At 39.4% G+C, this 18,665-nt stretch overlaps 1 protein-coding gene across 5 annotated transcripts in view; it reads right to left on the minus strand.

Annotated features, from left to right (window-relative positions):
* Positions 1-3,021: 3,021 nt before the first annotated feature.
* Positions 3,022-18,665, minus strand: part of LOC125914581 (disks large homolog 2) — a 780,669-nt gene continuing 765,025 nt past the window's right edge. For all 5 annotated transcript variants that reach the window (XM_049619999.1, XM_049619993.1, XM_049619986.1 and 2 more), the window contains 6 exons: positions 17,353-17,403; positions 16,272-16,373; positions 13,674-13,846; positions 11,208-11,317; positions 6,147-6,238; positions 3,022-3,209 (listed from right to left, as the gene is read on the minus strand). In XM_049619999.1, coding sequence (XP_049475956.1) covers positions 3,103-3,209; positions 6,147-6,238; positions 11,208-11,317; positions 13,674-13,846; positions 16,272-16,373; positions 17,353-17,403 — 635 coding nt within the window. In that variant the 3' untranslated portion in view covers positions 3,022-3,102. The remainder of the gene's footprint in view (positions 3,210-6,146; positions 6,239-11,207; positions 11,318-13,673; positions 13,847-16,271; positions 16,374-17,352; positions 17,404-18,665) is intronic.

Raw genomic sequence — 18,665 nt, forward strand, 5'->3', positions numbered from 1 at the left:
GAAGAGGTGGAATGAGACACGCATGGAAGAGGGTGGGCAGAGGAGAAGAATGAGGAAAAACCAGAGGCGAGAGCCAGAGGAGCGGAGAGATTTTCCCTGGCTCAGGGTCCTGAAGGGCTGGCAGTAGGATCTCAGACAGCTCACAGGCACCTGAGTGCGGCTTCAAAAAGATGGGCTCACTGGGCAGAAGGAGCCACACCGAGAACTCGGGCTGGGGGTGGGGAGGTGGGAGGAAGGCCGGCAAAGAAATGGCCAACAGATCCTGTGGGAGGAGAGCAAAAAACAAACGCCCCTGCAATTAGCTGACAAATGCGATTTTGATTTTGGTAAAGCTGAGACCCCCGTGGTGCTACACATTGTACCAGAGCATGAAAAATAGCACCAGTGACACGATCTGGCACTTTTCTGAAAGGGCCCAGCATGTGAAGGTGACATTGCGCCCCCAGCAAGCCTTCAGATTGGAGAGAGCTCCGGACAAAGTTTGCAGTGTTAGCACCAGTCTGGCCCCAGGCTCCAAGTGCATTTGCACCAGATGTAATCTGGGTAACTTTCCTGCCGTGTCCATACAAGTCATCAGATTTGCTGCAAAATACACCAGTCGTTGGAGCCATAGAGACCTCAACATTGGGAAGCGCAAGACAACAAAACAAATGGAGGTGTAAATTCTATAGGAAAAGACCCTCTCACCAATTTGCTTGGTGATTCTTCAAGCAAATATATATGTATATATATATTTATATAAATCTACATAAAAAAATCAGTGCAAATGCCAATTCTAATCTGGAAGCATCTACACTAGGAAAATAAATAATTATATTACTACAAAACCAAGGGTTGGTGGATCAATTTGATTGTACTCAGCCACAGCAATACTTAAATGGAAAGCACATCACACGACCCGCGGAAACATCTACTCATTAAGGACAGTCCTTTAAATAAATGGTTGCATGCTCAGTTGAGAAACCAAAGAAGTTATTATGGTGGCCTAAAAATAGAGCTGGGATCAGGAATGGCATTCTGGTGGCAGAAAACTTCTGGCAGCAATATTGATGAAAGTAGGCCTTGACCTGAAACTGGCAGATCGCAGCCACGGACATATCTTAAACATTTTGAATGCTCTAAGGAAGTCTCCAAAAATTTAACTTTCATCATAGGGAAAATGCATTGCTAGCCCTTCCATTGGCAAAGGCAGCCTCGAGACTATAGGTAGATGCATAATTTTGCATTTTTGTGTTTGGTTTGGTGACTGCAGGGAGGCAGACAGTGGTAGTTAGTGTAAGATGAACAACACTGGTTTTTGGAAAGAGACCCTCATCCTGAACTCTGATGTTCTTACTGTGAAGAAGCCCCATCACTGCTGATGGCTCTATCTCTTGCTCTCCTATCCCAGCCTGCATGCTGGTTTGCTGCACAGTGTGGCAGAATCCCTGCCAGGTCTGGATGTACCCCAGAAATAAGGCGATGGGGCTTAGTCTGGGCATGCAAAGAACCCAGAGTTGAGTGGTTATTGAGATCACTGAAAAGTCTCTCTCTAAACACCTTGGGCACAAGCAATGCTGATGTCATCATCAGCTCTAAAGTGGGATATAGGCTTCGGGAGTTTTTTTTAAGTCATCATTATTATAATTGCTAAAAAATAAACTTGGTCCAGGTGCAGACCCCAAGAAAGGCAGTTCAACTGGTTGAGCTCAAAGTTGTTAGTTGTCTTTCCTTGTGTTCTATCTCTTTGCCCCGTACACAGAAACAAAAGTCTGCACCCCTCACCCCCAACCAGATACTTCCCTCTTCCTCAAAGAAATAGTGCTTCTTGGGACAGATCTCTCCATGGCTCTATACCATCTCTGGATAGTACAAAACCCTCAGTTACTTGTGAAACAGACAAAAAGAAAAGTCCTAATTACTCATGGTTGGCTGAAATACTAAATGATCCTTTAAGAATTGCATGTAAGTAACTAGGAACCAAGTTATTCAGCTATCTATTTGCATGGCAGGCCCAGGTTGTTTAACAAGATGAAAGCAAAAACTTCCCTTTAGATCATTTGCATGAGTTTGTGTCTGAAAGCCATCAGCTTAAGAATACACTAATCAAATGTCTTCCAAAAATACCCACGAGCGCAACTCATTAAGGGATGTGCTCCATGAGAGTGTGTCACTAATATGGAAGGGAGATCATGGGAGGTAAGTGAGGGAGAAGTCTTTCTCAGACTTTGGAAGGAACTCAGATGCTCTTAATGGATCATTGGCAACAAAAGGGAGAGTGCAACTTTCAATTCTTGAATTTGATCATCTGCTGATAGTGCATACATTTAGTCTTTCAATTAGTCTTTACAAAATATTTCACAAAACTTTTTTTAACCTATAGAAATTTGTTTCTATACATTTGATATATTTTTATTGTATAAATTATTCTCATCTTTAGTGCCTTCTTTCAGCTTATAAATGGCAAAATAGACAATAAACAATCATAAAGCTAACCTCAGGTGGAATCCCCTCCTCTCAGTGAGGTCAGTCCTCCATATACTTGTGAATTTTATGAAATGCTCGTCTTTGTAGATGCCAGTCAGAGAAACTACACACTTATCCTTCCCTGATATTATGCCGTTTCCAAAGGGACTCCTTTCCTTTTTCCTTCTTTCTTTCTTTCGCTTGTTAAGAAATCAAAGGGTGTGCATAGTTATAAAATTCGAAGTGTACCAATTACAGATGTGGGTAATGGGAAGGTTGGTGAAGTTCAAGTGCTGGCAACTTTTCTTTAAAGCAAAAAACACAGAGAGCTCAGCAGCTAAATCAGCTCTGGACATCTGCCGGGGTGAGGAGGCTGCCCATCTCTTGGCCAGAAAGCCCGTCAGAGGTTCATCCCTACACCTGGCACTTTGAGCAAACCAAAGCCTTCCTGCATACTGCAGTGTCTTTTCTGTCCCACCCTTTGGGCCCTCCGTTTCCTTCATGGCTTCACACAGTTTGTGTTGTACATTCATAAGAATTCACATTGACTGCAAAAACATAAATGCAACAAAAACATAAAAGCCTCCAAGTAGTATATTATATATATTTTGTTCTTCTAAATGCTCTTCTGTCATTGTTGGAGGTGCAGTAGCTAATTTATAACTTCTCCTTTGAGGGAATCCAGATGAAAGGCCCAGATTGCTCTTCAATAACAAGCTTGCATTGATTATATATATCTTCTAAGGTGTCTCCTTGGACAATAGCTAGAACAAAAGCAAACACAGCAGAGTCAGGAATCATTCCCCGGTTGGTGAAGAACAGCCATCAATCACACTGCAGAAGCTCGAACCAGTGACAGACAAATGCATCTGGGAGCTTCATATTACCTTTCCTTAGTAAGAAAAAAATGGAAAATTTACTTAAGCAAGATCACATCAGTGATTAAAAGAAAAGAAAATGCTTTCATTGCGTGTCTTAGATCAGGTAACAAGTGTACCACAGTCTTTCTACTTTTCTACGTGTCTGTCTGTAATTCTGGAAAATGAATCATTTATATATTTAAATTTTATGGGCGCCTACACTGCGCTAGGCATTGATCAATTTTCAGACTGATATCTCCCTGCTCATCAAAGAAAGTTGGTCTCATGTTCTGTATGCTGTAATTACTCTGACAGGTGCAGAAATTTAGACATTTTAGACACAGAGGAAATAATAAGGTTTGGAGGCAACTTTAGTTAAACCCTTGAACCCCAAACCCTTTAATAGGAACCCCCATTCATTCTCCAAGTAATCCGGTAAACTGATATTTCACCATCACAGGGCTGCTCGTATTGAGAATGCCTTATGACAACTACTTATAAGAAACATAAATAAGGAAATATAAACACCCTGATAACCTGCATATTACCTAAAACACCAAGTCACCCGACAGTAGATTGAAGTACCTTTCATAATCTCCTTTGAACTAAAGTTATCTTACAGATAGATCTCCAAAACGTGTCAGCACTATCTATAGGACATTAGGGATTAAAAATTAATTGATACTGAAAAATAGTTTAGATCTTCAAAAACAACCCTGAGAATATATTGACTATTGTATTTTCTTTTTTTTTTCTTTTTTTTTTTTTTAAAATTTTTTTTTAACGTTTATTTATTTTTGGGATACAGAGAGACAGAGCATGAATGGGGAGGGGCAGAGAGAGAGGGAGACACAGAATCGGAAGCAGGCTCCAGGCTCTGAGCCATCAGCCCAGAGCCCGACGCGGGGCTCGAACTCGCGGACCGCGAGATCATGACCTGAGCCGAAGTCGGCCGCTTAGCCAACTGAGCCACCCAGGCGCCCCGTATTTTCTTTTTTTTTAATACTTTATTTTTATTCTATTTTATTTTTTTCTTGGTTAATCTTTTTTTTTTTGAATTTTTTTTCAATATATGAAATTTATTGTCAAATTGGCTTCCATACAACACCCAGTGCTCATCCCAAAAGGTGCCCTCCTCAATACCCATCACCCACACTCCCCTCCCTCCCACCCCCCATCAACCCTCAGTTTGTTCTCAGTTTTTAAGAGTCTCTTATGCTTTGGCTCTCTCCCACTCTAACCTCTTTTTTTTTTTTTTCCTTGCCCTCCCCCATGGGTTTCTGTTAAGTTTCTCAGGATCCACATAAGAGTGAAAACATATGGTATCTGTCTTTCTCTGTATGGCTTATTTCACTTAGCATCACACTCTCCGGTTCCATCCACGTTGCTACAAAGGGCCATATTTCATTCTTTCTCATTGCCACGTAGTACTCCATTGTGTATATAAACCACAGTTTCTTTATCCATTCATCAGTTGATGGACATTTAGGCTCTTTCCATAATTTTATTATATTTTATTTCTGATATGAACCACTGCTCAAAATGTGAATAATTTTGATCTGATATTTATACCTAGATGTTCTTTTAGGGTGACACATAATTAATACTTTTGTTACTGATAGAAATTTTACTTAAGATTACCTGATTCAACATATTTGCAAACTGCTAAGCCACTGGCATTGTCATATTCCGATTAAGATGAAAAATAAATCATGTAACTTCTCACAAGGAAATTCAGGAGGAAATTTCCTGCTTTAATTTTTTTTTTTTTTTTTTTTTTTTTTTTTTTTTTTTGTGAGAGAGAGAGGGAGGGAGAAAGAGTGAGGGAGGGAGAAAGGGAGAGAGACTCTTAAGCAGGCTCCACGCTCAGGGTACAGCCCAACTCAGAGTTCAATCTCCAGATGGTGAGATGGTGAACCACCCAAGGAATTTCTTGTTTCTAAGCCATTTGTTGTTGTAAGGCAAACTCCACACAGTTTGATTACTCTTTGGATTCGGTCAGTGTTTCATGAAAGTAAGGATAGAGAACCCAGGATACCTGGGGCAAGAAAATCTTCTCTATTCCCCAAACTTAATGTTTCTAAGGAAATGTTTAAAAAGAAAAAGGAAAAAGGGGCATGTGGGTGGCTAAGTCACTTAAACATCCAATTCTTAATTTCAGCTCAGGTCATGATCTTAATGGTTGTGGGAATGAGCCCTGGGTCTGGATCTGCACTGAGCAGGGAGCCTGCTTAGGATTGTCCCTCTCTCCCTCTCTCTCTGCCCCTCCCCTGCTCATGTACACGTCTCTCTCTCAAAGTAAATAAACATTTAATAAAAAAGTAAAGGAAAAAAGTCTTGCATTGGGACTTGACGTAGAATTAATGGAAACACTGGGAAGTGTTTCATGATCATGTTCAAGTGCTGCTAACGGGAACACAGACCTGCAGGTCACTGAAGCAGAGAATGGAGCCCTGAGACTGCTTCTCATGAGTCACCACTTTGGATGCTGCCTATTTGAGCCCTAAAAGTTTCTTTTTTTTAAAGTTTTCTGTTGATATCAGGGAGATAGTCTAATGAGGTACCAAATCCCTAAAATCTTCTTAATAGCAGGAGATAGCTCAGTGCCATATGTGACTCATGGTTTTGGGTAGGGCCAGTGGGAACCTGGAAACTGGCTGCAGTTGAATCCAAAGAAGAGAGAACCCAAAGTTCTGGATCAGATAGGTAAAGCAGAGGGAAATTAGGGCTTCTCTGTGGGAAGGTTTTAGGGCCAGGTATACCAAGCCTGGACTCCTCTCTAAATGCCAAATGTCAGACAGTTGATTGTTTCTCTCAGAGTACAAGGGTAAATGAACTTACCTGTAAAATATTCTCCAAATTCCTGTTCTAGCTTAATTGCACGATCATAGGTTTTCTTTGCTTGTTCCTCTGTTAGACGTTTATTCATCTCCCTGGGAAAATGAGGTTTTGGTATTAGAACATACGGGGAAGTACCTGACAAATCCTGACAAATTAAAATATGTGGCAAAAATGAATCCTGCAGGAGGCACAGTAATCTTAGCAGCTTCCTAGTCCTCATTTGGGATTCTTCTTTGTGGAAATAATTTCAGCAATGAGGACCCCCTCCCAGAGAGCTCACTCTCTTGGTTCCATCCTGGAACCAAGATTGATGCAGAATATATCTGTTTATGATTTTCTGTCACTGGTTCCTGTTCTGTTCCTGTTCCTGTTCTGTCCTCTGCAGTCACACAGAGTGGGATGAAACCTCTTCCCTCCATGACAGCCACCGGGTCTTAAAATCAAGTGCTCATGTGTCCTTTGAGGCTACCACTCCTTCAGAATAAACTGTCCTACTTCATTCATCTGTTCTCTCATTGGATGTGATTTCCAAATCCTAACCTTCCTGGTTACTCTTTGGACTTTTTGGCTGCCTTGATCTGTCTTAAATATGGGACATAGATTTGAATGAAATCTTCCAGGGGTGGTCAGAAGTGGGAGAAGAGATGGAGAGAAGGGAAGGGACATCACAGCATTTTGTACCTCATCACATCTGAGAGAACTAGACTTGACTGTTGGCAGGTCCTGCTTTCACAGAAACCTTTGATTTCTCCACTCTCTGTCCTCCCCAAGGGCTGTGGCTCATCATCAGTGTGTAACAGGAAATGCGTGGAGTGGAGAAACAAAGTGCTTCCTGAGAAAATATTACAGGCCCCTTAGGCATGTGTACTTTCAGGCCAAAGAAGCATTCTGCCACTCTCCCTGCTCAATTTCTGCAAAGGGTGAGTCCCCTCTATAGAAACAAGAGCCCTGAACTTCTCTGTTTTTGTAATCAGTTGGCTTTACAAGGATCTGCTGAAGGAGGTGTGAATAAATGGACAGAGAGAGAATGTAACAATCAAATGTGCTGGGAGAAAATATTTTCAAATAGATTATAATCAAGCAACCTACATAGGGAGCCAGGGTAGAGGATCTTGGTAAGAATCTCCAGTGTTGACTTTGTCTTGTTGCTCTTCTGATAGGAGAATGGGCTATAAAGGCATTATCCCTGGGATTCTCTCTGTGTCCCTTTTTTTCTGTCAGTCTCTCAACGATGGTGTATATAAGTGATCCTTAATCATTGTGAGATTATTTAAGTCCAACCTAGGCTCAAGGATAAATTGAGTGGGAAGGAAATGGAAAAATAATCCAATCTCCTGATTCCTACTTAGCAGCAGCTTTATCTTTCCATGTCCTCTAGGTGTTAAAATTCTTTGCCTACCCAACAAGCTGTACTTCACTAAATAAAAATGATATTGTCTTCCCATTTTTTCTTAATCAAAGACATTTTATTAACCAAAGACTGACAATTCTTTCCTCTGATCATCATATGAATACCAGTGTGGCTGTGATGGGCTGATAAAAGTCTAGCCAAGAGTGAAGATAACTTGGTTGGCCCACTGGGATGCATCACAGGGGCACATAGAATATCGAAAGCATTGCTGCCTTTGCATGCCACTGAAGAAGCCAGAGATTAGGGTATGGGACAGGTGGATTTAGAGCAAGTAGCTGTGGCCTGAAGTAATAAAGAGACTTGTGAAGGTAAAAGAGGAGATCTGCTGTCTGAACTCAAAGTTTTGGAGTTCTTTTAAAACAATTTTAGTCAAATAGACTTACCATTATACCAAGACTTTCCTAAGAGGGTTATTTAGAAAAAAAATTAAAGAACTAAAGTCAGACATTAACATGATTTTAGACATGATCTGATGGCTGCAGTATAAAAAAGTAGCAATTTCCTGAACTCTTGATGTTGAAATAAAGTCATCTCGTCCCGAGGGATGGTATCTACAATTCTTCTCCCAAACAGCACCAGCCCCAGAAGCTGAGAGTGCATGTCACCTTTGGGTACAGAAGATGCTGGGCTAAACCCAGGGATACTTTTCTTAGAAGTATAGGGTTTTGTTCCAGATGTCAAGAAGTCATGTGGCTCTGGACCTCTTTTGACTTGCCTGCCTCATGCTAGCCTGTGTTCTTAAAATTCCCTTTGCACTTACTGTAGCCATGACTGAATTTAGATTTTTATCCTCTAATATATCATCTATTATATACTTTGTCTCCTTGCCTAATTTGCGAGTTCTTTGAGGGCAGAGACCAGGGCTTGTTCATTAGCATGTGTCATGGGGTCTGGCTCAAGACTTATTTGTTGAATGAGTAAGTGAATGGATGAATGGAGAACTGGACAAATAAACATAATTATGATACAGTTGAAGACAGCAGTAAACATGGGTCACTGTGGGAGCAAGAAGGCAAAAACAGATTGGGGGTGGCAAGGTAAAGAGACACAGGAAGCTTCACACTACCATGGCATGGGGGTGAGGAACGGAAGTGGCACAGCGGCACGCTATAAAAAGAACATCTCTTTTATACACGCCCTTGATTTTATGCTCCTCTGAAGAATCAGCTATGTATGTACTAATAAGCTTTGTGGTTTGATGTGGATAATGTACTTGAGAAATAATGTGTGTGATGATGTGTCAATGCCTAAATGTGACAGCCGCCATGCTTTTGTTCCAGTTGACCTAGCATTCACTCCTCCCCGGGGAATGGGCAATTCATGCTAGCTTTGCTCCTAAAGTAAAACCCGTGGAAAAGAGTGAACTGGAAAGTAAACATCCAGCCTTTAATAATAAGATCACATTGGTTTGAATGTCACCATTACTGCACTCGAGATTCACGAATATGGCTGCAGCAAATTATGTCGGATTCATGATCTCATTGTGGAAGCCAGCCTTCAGTATGTTTAATTTTCCTTGGTGATAAGTGTCTGTGACAGTGCCCCAGGCAAAACTAAATAAGTCATCTCATAGTTATGGAAGGAAGTAGACCTTCTCCCACCGAGCACCAGATGGGAATGTCTCCCAATATCACACTAAAGCAAATGTGCCAAGGTTGTTTCTCCCTCAGGCTTCACTTCCCTGGGAAGCCATTTATCTCACTGTGTATTTATGATGTGAAAAACTATTTTTCTATTTCTGAAACAGGACTTTAAGATGTTATTCCCCAAAGGTGAGGGCCATTTTTCTATTCTTCATAATGTTGGCATTGCTAATACTATTTATAAAGCTCTTTGCAGATTATAAATCATTTTTACATCATGAAATTCATGGTTGCTTAATTTACTTTGTTCACTACCCAACCCAGTATCCCATATGAAGAGAAATGTGATGCAGGTTATCAAGGATAATACTATCAAGAACTAGTATCTTATCATCAACACATGTTTTTCCATGTACCAGCTATGGGCAAAGCTCTTTATGTTATAATTTAACACTTAAATTCTTGGGGCAGAAGGCACTTCAATGACCTCTTGATTTTATTTCTTCATCCTGGGAAGAACTTTTGTCCATCTTTTATTTATGGGAATAAATACGTCTCTGGCAATTTCCCCAGAGGCTGACTGTGTATTTAACTTAATTCTCTTAGGTTGCAATTCTAGCTACTGAAGCTTGCTTTGCTTCTTCACTCTTCGAGAAGACATGGAACAGCTGGCTGATACCTTTTGCAAGTAATTGTTTCACCTCTAGGATTATGTAATTTCCTTTTCTTCTTTCCATGCACCCTGTTTTCCAGTCTCTGGTTCACTTCTGGACCCGGTCAAATGCTCTAAGATCTTGAGGCCCAACTGGAGGCACATTTGAGCAAAATTGTTGCAACAGACACACTGGCATTATCTCTTGTGGCCTCTTGGAAAAGGTAGTTTATAAGTTTTGTAATGATAAAATGGTTTTATTCCTTTTACAATAAAATAACTTAAAATTTTTAACAGTTATAATAGCTACTGTTTATTGAATGCTTACCATATGCTAAAGACCAAATGGAGAACTTTGCATTCATAATCATGTTTAACCTTTGTAGTAGCTGTGAGGTACACATTATTACCTAGTTTAGGTAATAGGTACATACTATGCCTAGTTTAGAGGAGAGGAACTAAATCTGACAGAGGTCAAGCAGCTTGCTGAGGTCACATAACTGATCAGAGGCCAAGGGAAAAAAAACCACACCTAGCCTGACCCATTTTCAAGTCCCTGCTCATAGCCTCTTTGCTCTGCTACTTTTTTTGGCTGCCACAGCCTCGCATTTGTTTGAGAGTTGTCTAGAAAGCAAAGCCAACAATTTGTACCAAATTGCCACTGAAAATATGTTACTTTATAGTAAGGTTGTGAGTATTTGCCCAATTTGTTTACTGATTTTTTAAAGGAAGATATTTTGTCAGTCCTCTGAACAATAAAAAGAACAACAAAAAAATCTGAGTCATACACATTTGCCTGATTCATAAACATGCACTGGTAGAGCTATTGGTGTGAGTTACAGAAGTGTTACTGCCATGTTGCTAAGAAAACTCCCTTTTAAGGACAGTGGTTTACAGACATGAGGTTTTAATTAAGAAATAAAAGAATTATCTGCTAGAAAAAAATGAAATGTCAATAGAAAGAGTCTAAAATACTGTCTGTTCCCTCTAGAAAAACCCACACATTTAAAAAGATTTACTAATGGAACTGCTTTCAGAAGAAAGAGACAAGCAAAGATGATTGCTTCCTCACATTTGAAAACCCAACCAAACCAACATACCTTTAAAACAACAAAACAAAACAAGCCAAAGAAAAAAAAAAATCACACACACACACACACACACACACACGCAAAACAACTTGTGAAATGAAAATAAAAATCAAGAAGCATTAGGAAAGACATGTTAGGGAATTACTGACGTTATGTCTCTAGAGGTCCAAAAACATTTTAATGTATTTTTTAAAAAGGAAATGCTTTAAAAAATCAACAATGGAACTTCTGACTTATAAGCATTTGTGACAAAGAGCTGTTAGCAATTTGCTGTGTTACGTGGAACAGGCCGCTGGGTGACAGCCTCCTGTGCACTCCACTTACATGAGAGGTTCCAGAGATTTGGGCTTAATGAAGATGGCAATGGGATAGAGCTGGGCAACTTGTAACCGCTTGATAGCATTTCCTGACACATCAAGTATACAGTGTTTGCCCTGGTAGAAAGAGAAGAAAAATATGGAGTTAATCCAGAAAGAATGATCATAATCCAACCAAAACAAACAAACAAACAAACAAAAAAAGTAAGTGTGTCTTAGAGGAAGGTAAGGGATACTGAATTCCTAAAGGTTGAAAAAAGATCATTGCAAAGCATAAATGAAAGTTGACATACAGGGTCATCATCGAATACTTTTGATAACTCCTATTTATGATTCCTTTACTAAGCGCCTGCCACTGGGATAGAGATTTTACATGTGTTATCTCAGTTAGTTTAATTTTCTGAAATAAATATCTGATGTTTCACACAAAGAAGATATGTGGCATTATGTAATGTGACTGGGTCCACGCTCATGGAGCTGTCATAATCCATCTCTGAAGACAACTATCGACAAGAAATTCCCAAATCTATGAGATAGGTATTATCAGCCACATTTTTACAGAAGATAAGACTAAGGCTTAGAAATAATATGTAACTTGCCAAAATCTTAGTGCTAGAAGAAATCAAACCCAAGTCTTGAAGCATTGACAGAATTGTTGGTTGGAATCAATAGATACCTCATTGCTTTACCCTGACCAATGTTGAATCTAAAAGAATAGTAATCACGTGAATTTGGAACAATTCCACAAACATTTGTTGAGCGATTTTATGTGTCCTGCCCTGGATATGCTCAATCTAGTATAGCCAAGGACAGACACCTAAAGAGTTACCTTAACTATTTTATCTTAAGTGCTGAGAGAGAGTGTATGCACTGTGCATATAAATTTCTTGTTTGTTAAATGAAAACCCTATTACATATAGCACACCTCATTTAACTTGGCTTCCACTGCAATGAGTTCTCAGAGCAAGGAGTTGCTTGCTTTATAAAGTATTTCTGGAAAAGTAGATACATTTGCCAAATATGATATTCTGACTCCTGGGGAGAAATGGCCTCATTACGCTGAGGCCAGAAGAACTTTACAAAAGAAGAGAAAAAACATATTGTGCAGATAGGAACAGTCCTAAATCAATAACGGGGGATTAAAAACTGTATAAGAGTTTCACGTGTATTACCCACGTGAAAACAAAGAGACCCCAATGAATACCTGAGCTCTTCTAGGAGAAACATACCAAGATGGTTCAACCCTATATCACTTAAGTAATTGCAAGTTTGCTATTTGTGAAAGACAGCAGCTATACAAGATGTCTAAATGCTGTTTGATTATTCACTGGCCAGAACTTTTCAAGTTAACAAAGGTTATATCTACATTTCAAAGGGGAGAACAGATGTAATAATCAGGAAAATGGTTAGAAACAATATGATGAAGCTCATAGAACCTAATTTTTGAGAGAGAGGAAGAGACACAGCTTTCTTCCTGTATTCTCAGATAGACATTAAAATTTCTTCTTTAATTTTTTATCAGTACATCAAAAAGTTGTGTCAAATCAAATAAAATCAACCCAACAAGTATGAATTGTATAACAAATGTATTGGTTCTTAACTCTTTTCTTTTCTCTCATAAAATAAATCCTCTGTGTTGACAGATTAGGAACACTCTACAGGCAGATCTTTTTTTTTTTTTTTTTTTTTGATAGAGAAAGAGAGCTTTTGCAAAGTAGGAGAGAAGGAGGAGAGATGGGGGAGGGGCAGAGGGGCAGAGAATCTTAAGCAGGCTCCACACTTAGCACAGAACCCAAAGTGGGGTGCAAACTCACGAACCATGAGATAATGACCTGAGCTGAAGTTGAGTTGGATGCTTAATTGACTGAGCCACCCAGACACCCCTCTCTATCTATAGGCAGATCTTAAAGCCACATTCAAGTGCCTTCCTATCCTGTTTTCTCTTGAACATTCTCTTCTTTTCTAAGCTTTCGATATTACCAGCAAGAAGGGAATTGCAGTATTCAAACCCCACTAAGTTGAAATTTCTGCCTAGCCCTCTTCATCTACCTACTCCTCCACCAAGAGAGTGTCAAGTTTTCAGGGAGATAAAATGTAACTCCTGCTAACAAAAAGAATTGAGGTTCCTGATCTAAACAACCAAGAGTAACAAAGCTTCCTTAATAAATTCAAAGCTGTTTACTGGGGCCAAAGATGAGTGAGTCAAGGACAAAGTGAATTTCCATAAACTTCAAGCTGTTAATTGCCTTTAGGTTTATAACACCTTCCTCCCCACAAGTCAGTCAGCATACTTTACTGAGATTAGAACAAAGATTAATGACCTTGATCTAAAGTGATTCTCTGCTTAGAGGTCTTAAAAGGAATATTTAATCAAAATTTACACCTGCAATCAGGAAAGAGTAATGACCAAACAATGCAGTTTGCCACCTGGGAACCTTCTTTAGGGGAGGTATAAGATGATTGGTGAACATACCCTTTCTGCTACAAATCTCACAGACTGCACACTAGTTCCATATAAATTGTCATTGTACTGGCCAGCTTCTATAAACTTGTGCTCTTGGATATCTTTCTCCATTTGTTCTCTGGAAATGACAAAGTGATAGTCTCTGCCATCCACCTCATAGTCCCGCTTTGGCCTCGTAGTATCTATATAAAACAAAAGTAATAAAATTAAGGTAATTTATATTCATAAATGTCCTTTACAGTTATTTTCTTTACCATACCCCCAACACAGATATACAAAAATATGTAATATGACATAGTAACAGGTACCAGTTAGCCTCTCACCGTAAGCAACTACAAAATTAGACAAAGTATATGGAACAGCCATTGCCAGGCATCAGACAACAGGCAACACAAGGTTGTGATCTTGAGAGAGGAGAAACCCACGAGGGGAACTCTATATTCATTCCACCTCCGTTTCCAAGAGGGAGGTCTAGGGCTTATATAGTGCTAGGAGACACCGGAGTTCACTCAGAACTGGGCATTTGGTTGAGTACCTGAAAAGGCCAAAATTTAGAAGGAGACTCTAGATTTATTCTAAACCTACCTTCACAAAGTGTGTAACCAAGTCATAACTGAAGAAGCTGATTTGCCAGTAAATTATTATCAGCCAGAACAAAAACAATATTCTATAAAGAAAGATAACCAAATCTGGACTGTCAGTAATGTAGTGTCACAATGTCCAATACACAATTAAAGATTACGGGACACGCAAAACAACAACAACAACAACAAAAACAAGAAAGTGTGTCATATAACCAGTAGGGAGAAAAAAATGGATATACAGTAAAAACATATTTAGGGGTTTAAAAAGATGTAAAATGAGATCTTCACACTTAAGGTGAGACTAAAAGTCAACTCTAACCATGGTTAGAGGTGGTTAAACTTCTTGGTAAGAAGAGAAGGGAAAACAATTTATCAGTATAAATAAAAGTTGTTAAAATATTTCCAATCTTTGATTCAGGTACTCTCTTCCTAGGAATCTATCTTAAAAATTATCAAAGATTCAGATATAAATTTATCCGTATAGATATTCATTATATTAATTTATAAATTACAAATAATAATTATAACATAATTACAACTAGAGAAAAGTAGAGACATCCCCAAATACTCATAAATGAGGAATGATTAATTATGATATAATTTAAAATATTTATATGAAATTTCAAATACTTTAAAAATACTTTTAAGCCAAAAAAAATTGTGTACATCCAAAATGTACCCAATCAGAGGAGAAAATGTGTGCATAGAAAGAAGGACTAGGTAAAAATCTATGAAAATATTAACAATGATGTTATCTCTGGATCCTATGTGAAATTCTGTATATTTTTTATTTTCTTGTTTAACTTTCTTTTTGGCATTTTCCAAGTTTTGTACAATGAACACACATTAGTTATCGTAAAATAGTGCTATTAAAACAAGAGAAAGAGCACAAGGTAGAGGGAAAAGTAGGAATCGTGTTTAAGGACCGTCTGGGTTTTTTTCTTTCCAAAGTGGGGAAACACACTGGAGGCCGCTATGAATGGAGTAGGGTTTGTCTGGATCGTTTATGTCTGGACACCTTCTCAAGATATTCTCTGTGGCAGGATCCTTTCCCAGAGTCCTTGCTGGAATAGTTTCATGACATACAGCAATCACCCTAGCTCCCCTCTGTGAACTCACACACGTGCAACTCCTGCTATTGTTAGGTATTCTGGGTGACATCTGCAGTGCTGAGGTGTTAGAGACACTTCAAAGCATACAAAAAGCTTAAAAATGTGGAATGAGAAAAAATATTTGTTGGAATCAGATTTAAGAGCTCAATTATCTAATAAATTGAAATTACCTGGTGGGGGGAGGTTCTGTTTACACACACACACACACACACACACACAGAAGGCCTCTACACATATCTGTGTGACACAGTGGCAGTAGTGGGTGAATGGGAAGGTGTGGTGCATGGGAGGAGGTAGAGCAGATGGATCCTTAGAGGGCTATAAACAGAGGGACCAGAAGACCTGATGATTGTCCATAAGGACGAGAAAGCAGATTAAAGTCCACAATGGCCTGCAGCATAGATTAAGGTTTTATACACCTTCTTGTCTTCATCCTCTCAATACCTTAGACTGTTATCACACATGTTTTGGGATTCACACATGGTCCTAAGTCATCCTGAGATGATTTTAATATATGGCTTTGTTTCTGATCTCTCTTATTCTATGGGAAAAGATGCTTCCATGGCATTTCAATCAATTTATAAGAACATACTGATGACTATCAATAATCTTATGCTATTTTAAATGCTATGGGAATTATAAAGAAAGTATTTATCTTGCCTCCTAGGGGACCACAGTCAGTTTGGAGAACATATTATGCTCACTAAATAGAGAACAATATATGGCTGCACTGATGAAAAGTGTTAAGCAGAGAAAATTAAGTAAGGTGCTCAAATTAAAAAAAGATGCTCAGATAATATGTAACTGACAGTATTGCATCAGTGGAGAGACCATCAGAGGAACAGAATTATACCGTATCGTCTCAAAAGGAGTCGAGCTTTTCTTCTAACAAGATGAGAAATGATACTTACGAGGCACACAGGAGCCAAATTTATCAGGGAATTCAGATATCAAGTCATCATTGATCCGATCCTTCATGGGACCCAGGATAATCACTGGCCGGGTATAGTTTACTGCAAAGAGGAGAGGGAAGAGGCAAATGAGGAGGAAGACTTGGACATGACTGCAAAGCTGTTCTGCATGGGTGACTGCTAAGGCAAAAATGCCAAACAGAACTGGTGTGGGCGTTACTTCATTGGATGAATTGCCCATACAGCCCTGCATGAGAAATTGATGTTCAACATTCAGTATATTGGCTGTGCCTACTTTCTGGAATTTACCAATAGGGAAAAGCAACTGCAGTGTCTGTCAATGAAAAGAAACATCTGGAAGAGTTTTGCTTACTCTCAGGTTTTGCCTTACAATGTCAAAACAACTACTGAATTTAGCCAATTGAGTGGGTGAAAAAAGATTCCAAAGCAGCTGTTTGGCCATTGTTTAGATAATGACTTTAAGAAGCAATTGTTAGTATAATGACACCTTATGTTTTTATAATTTCTTTTCCTCAGCTCCAAATGCTCTCTATTCTCTTCTGGGGTTTTCCTAATTCCTTTGTATCATGAGGTTAGAAAGAACTCTAAAGTCCATTTGCTACAACTCCTCCTCGATGCTTCAATCTTCTCAGCAATATGCTTGTCAATAGCCATTAGCCTCCCAGAAAAAGAAATACAGGCTTCTGGAGCAGCGCAGAAGATGGCTTGTATCTTAGGACAGGTCTGCTAGAAAGCCTTTCTCAATTCTAAGTGGACGTCAGTCTCCCAGGAGATTTTATCCATTTGTCCTTTAGGTGGGGCTTTTTAGTGATTCGATGGGCTCCTTCCACTTAGGACCACTCATCTGGAGGGTAGCTCCATCCTCGTGGGAGCTGTCCCTGCCCATGCTTAGCAGGGAAGTTGTTTGATGATAGAGCCAATGAGAAAGCAGAGACTAGTCTGGGGACAGTGGAGCATCAGGCAGAGTTTATCATCCTTAGTCCTTCACTCTTTGGCTGCTATAATGATATCACCTGATGTGGCCTGGAAATCAGGAACCAGAGCATGCTGGGAAACTTACTTTCTTGCCTTGTGACAGGCTCATAAGAAAGAATGAAGTCTTCTTGCCCTCCTGAGAAGAGAAGAAAGGAAAATTACAGTGAACTAACAACCAGTCATATACCACACACCACAGCTACAAGCCCTGCTCTGAAACACAGGAAATAGACACAGGTCAGGGGTCATTTTCCTTGCTCTCTCTCCTTGAGCCATCCCCCCAAATCCCTTCATCATCCTCATAAAACTCTTTAGCACTATTATAGTATCAGGTTATTGATGGTCATAACTCTAAGCAATGACTGGAGGCTAACTACCTACAGTTCAGCAGGGCAGTGACCTATGAGACTGCCTTCTTTCTGATGCTGAGAAGTGGAGTCCCTATTACTTATAATGAAACCATTCAGTTCTAGGAGAGGTCCATCCAATAGTTTGTTTCCACATTATCAGAATTCCTGGACCTGATATTTCATTTTCTATTTAATTTCCCAAAAAAGCACATTGTTCAAAAGCAAGTGTCTGCTTGGTTCATTTATGTTGCAAAAACTTCATCAGCATATACCATGGGACACGGAAGATTTTATTGTAATGGTAATTCATTAAGAAAATGCTGGATCAGTTCAAGGAGATAAAAAATTGAGGAGGCCTCTAAATCACTGATTAGAATCACTGCTAAATCTAGCCTTAAAACTTTGGAAAGAGAACTAAGGAAGACAACGTAATAAAAGTGTCAGTCCCTCCAATGACATTTACTTCAGGCCTTCTGATTCACAGTGAGGCTCAAGTCAACAAATAACTATGGAAAGTTAATTGGTTTTAGGCTATTATTTTTTCAAACATGTGTTTCACCCAGTTGATGAACTGGGCATGAGATTAGCCTGATTCAGCTGTGAACCCAGAAGGGTCTACTCTTTTCTCCTCATTAGGCCCAGTACTGATAGCCTTTTGATACAGAAATAGTTTAGAGCTATTGGAAAGGACTTCCTGTATGCTGTTCTGTAGAGGAGTGTTTTAGGAGGTATTTTTTCCTGAGACCAAAGGGCCATGCATCTCATTGCTTTCTCTTCTCAACCCCCTAGATATACATTCCATCTGTCAATATCATGTGCTCCTCCTTCAATAACTACGGAATCAGGAAAAGTGAGTTAATTTCATAAAAGGAATTAATATTTACAAACAGTTTTGATGACAACTAATTTAGGAGGTATTAGGCAATATATGGATAAAGCTGTGAAGCATAGACGTCTTCCCTGGAGACTAAGTAGCTGGGATGAGGAAGGGGTTGAGAGTAGCTTACTTTTTCAAGTGTGAGAAATGGCACCAGGCCAGAGTCATATC

The sequence above is a fragment of the Panthera uncia genome, chromosome D1, assembly GCF_023721935.1.
Source record: "Panthera uncia isolate 11264 chromosome D1, Puncia_PCG_1.0, whole genome shotgun sequence".
Taxonomy (NCBI): Eukaryota; Metazoa; Chordata; class Mammalia; order Carnivora; family Felidae; genus Panthera; species Panthera uncia.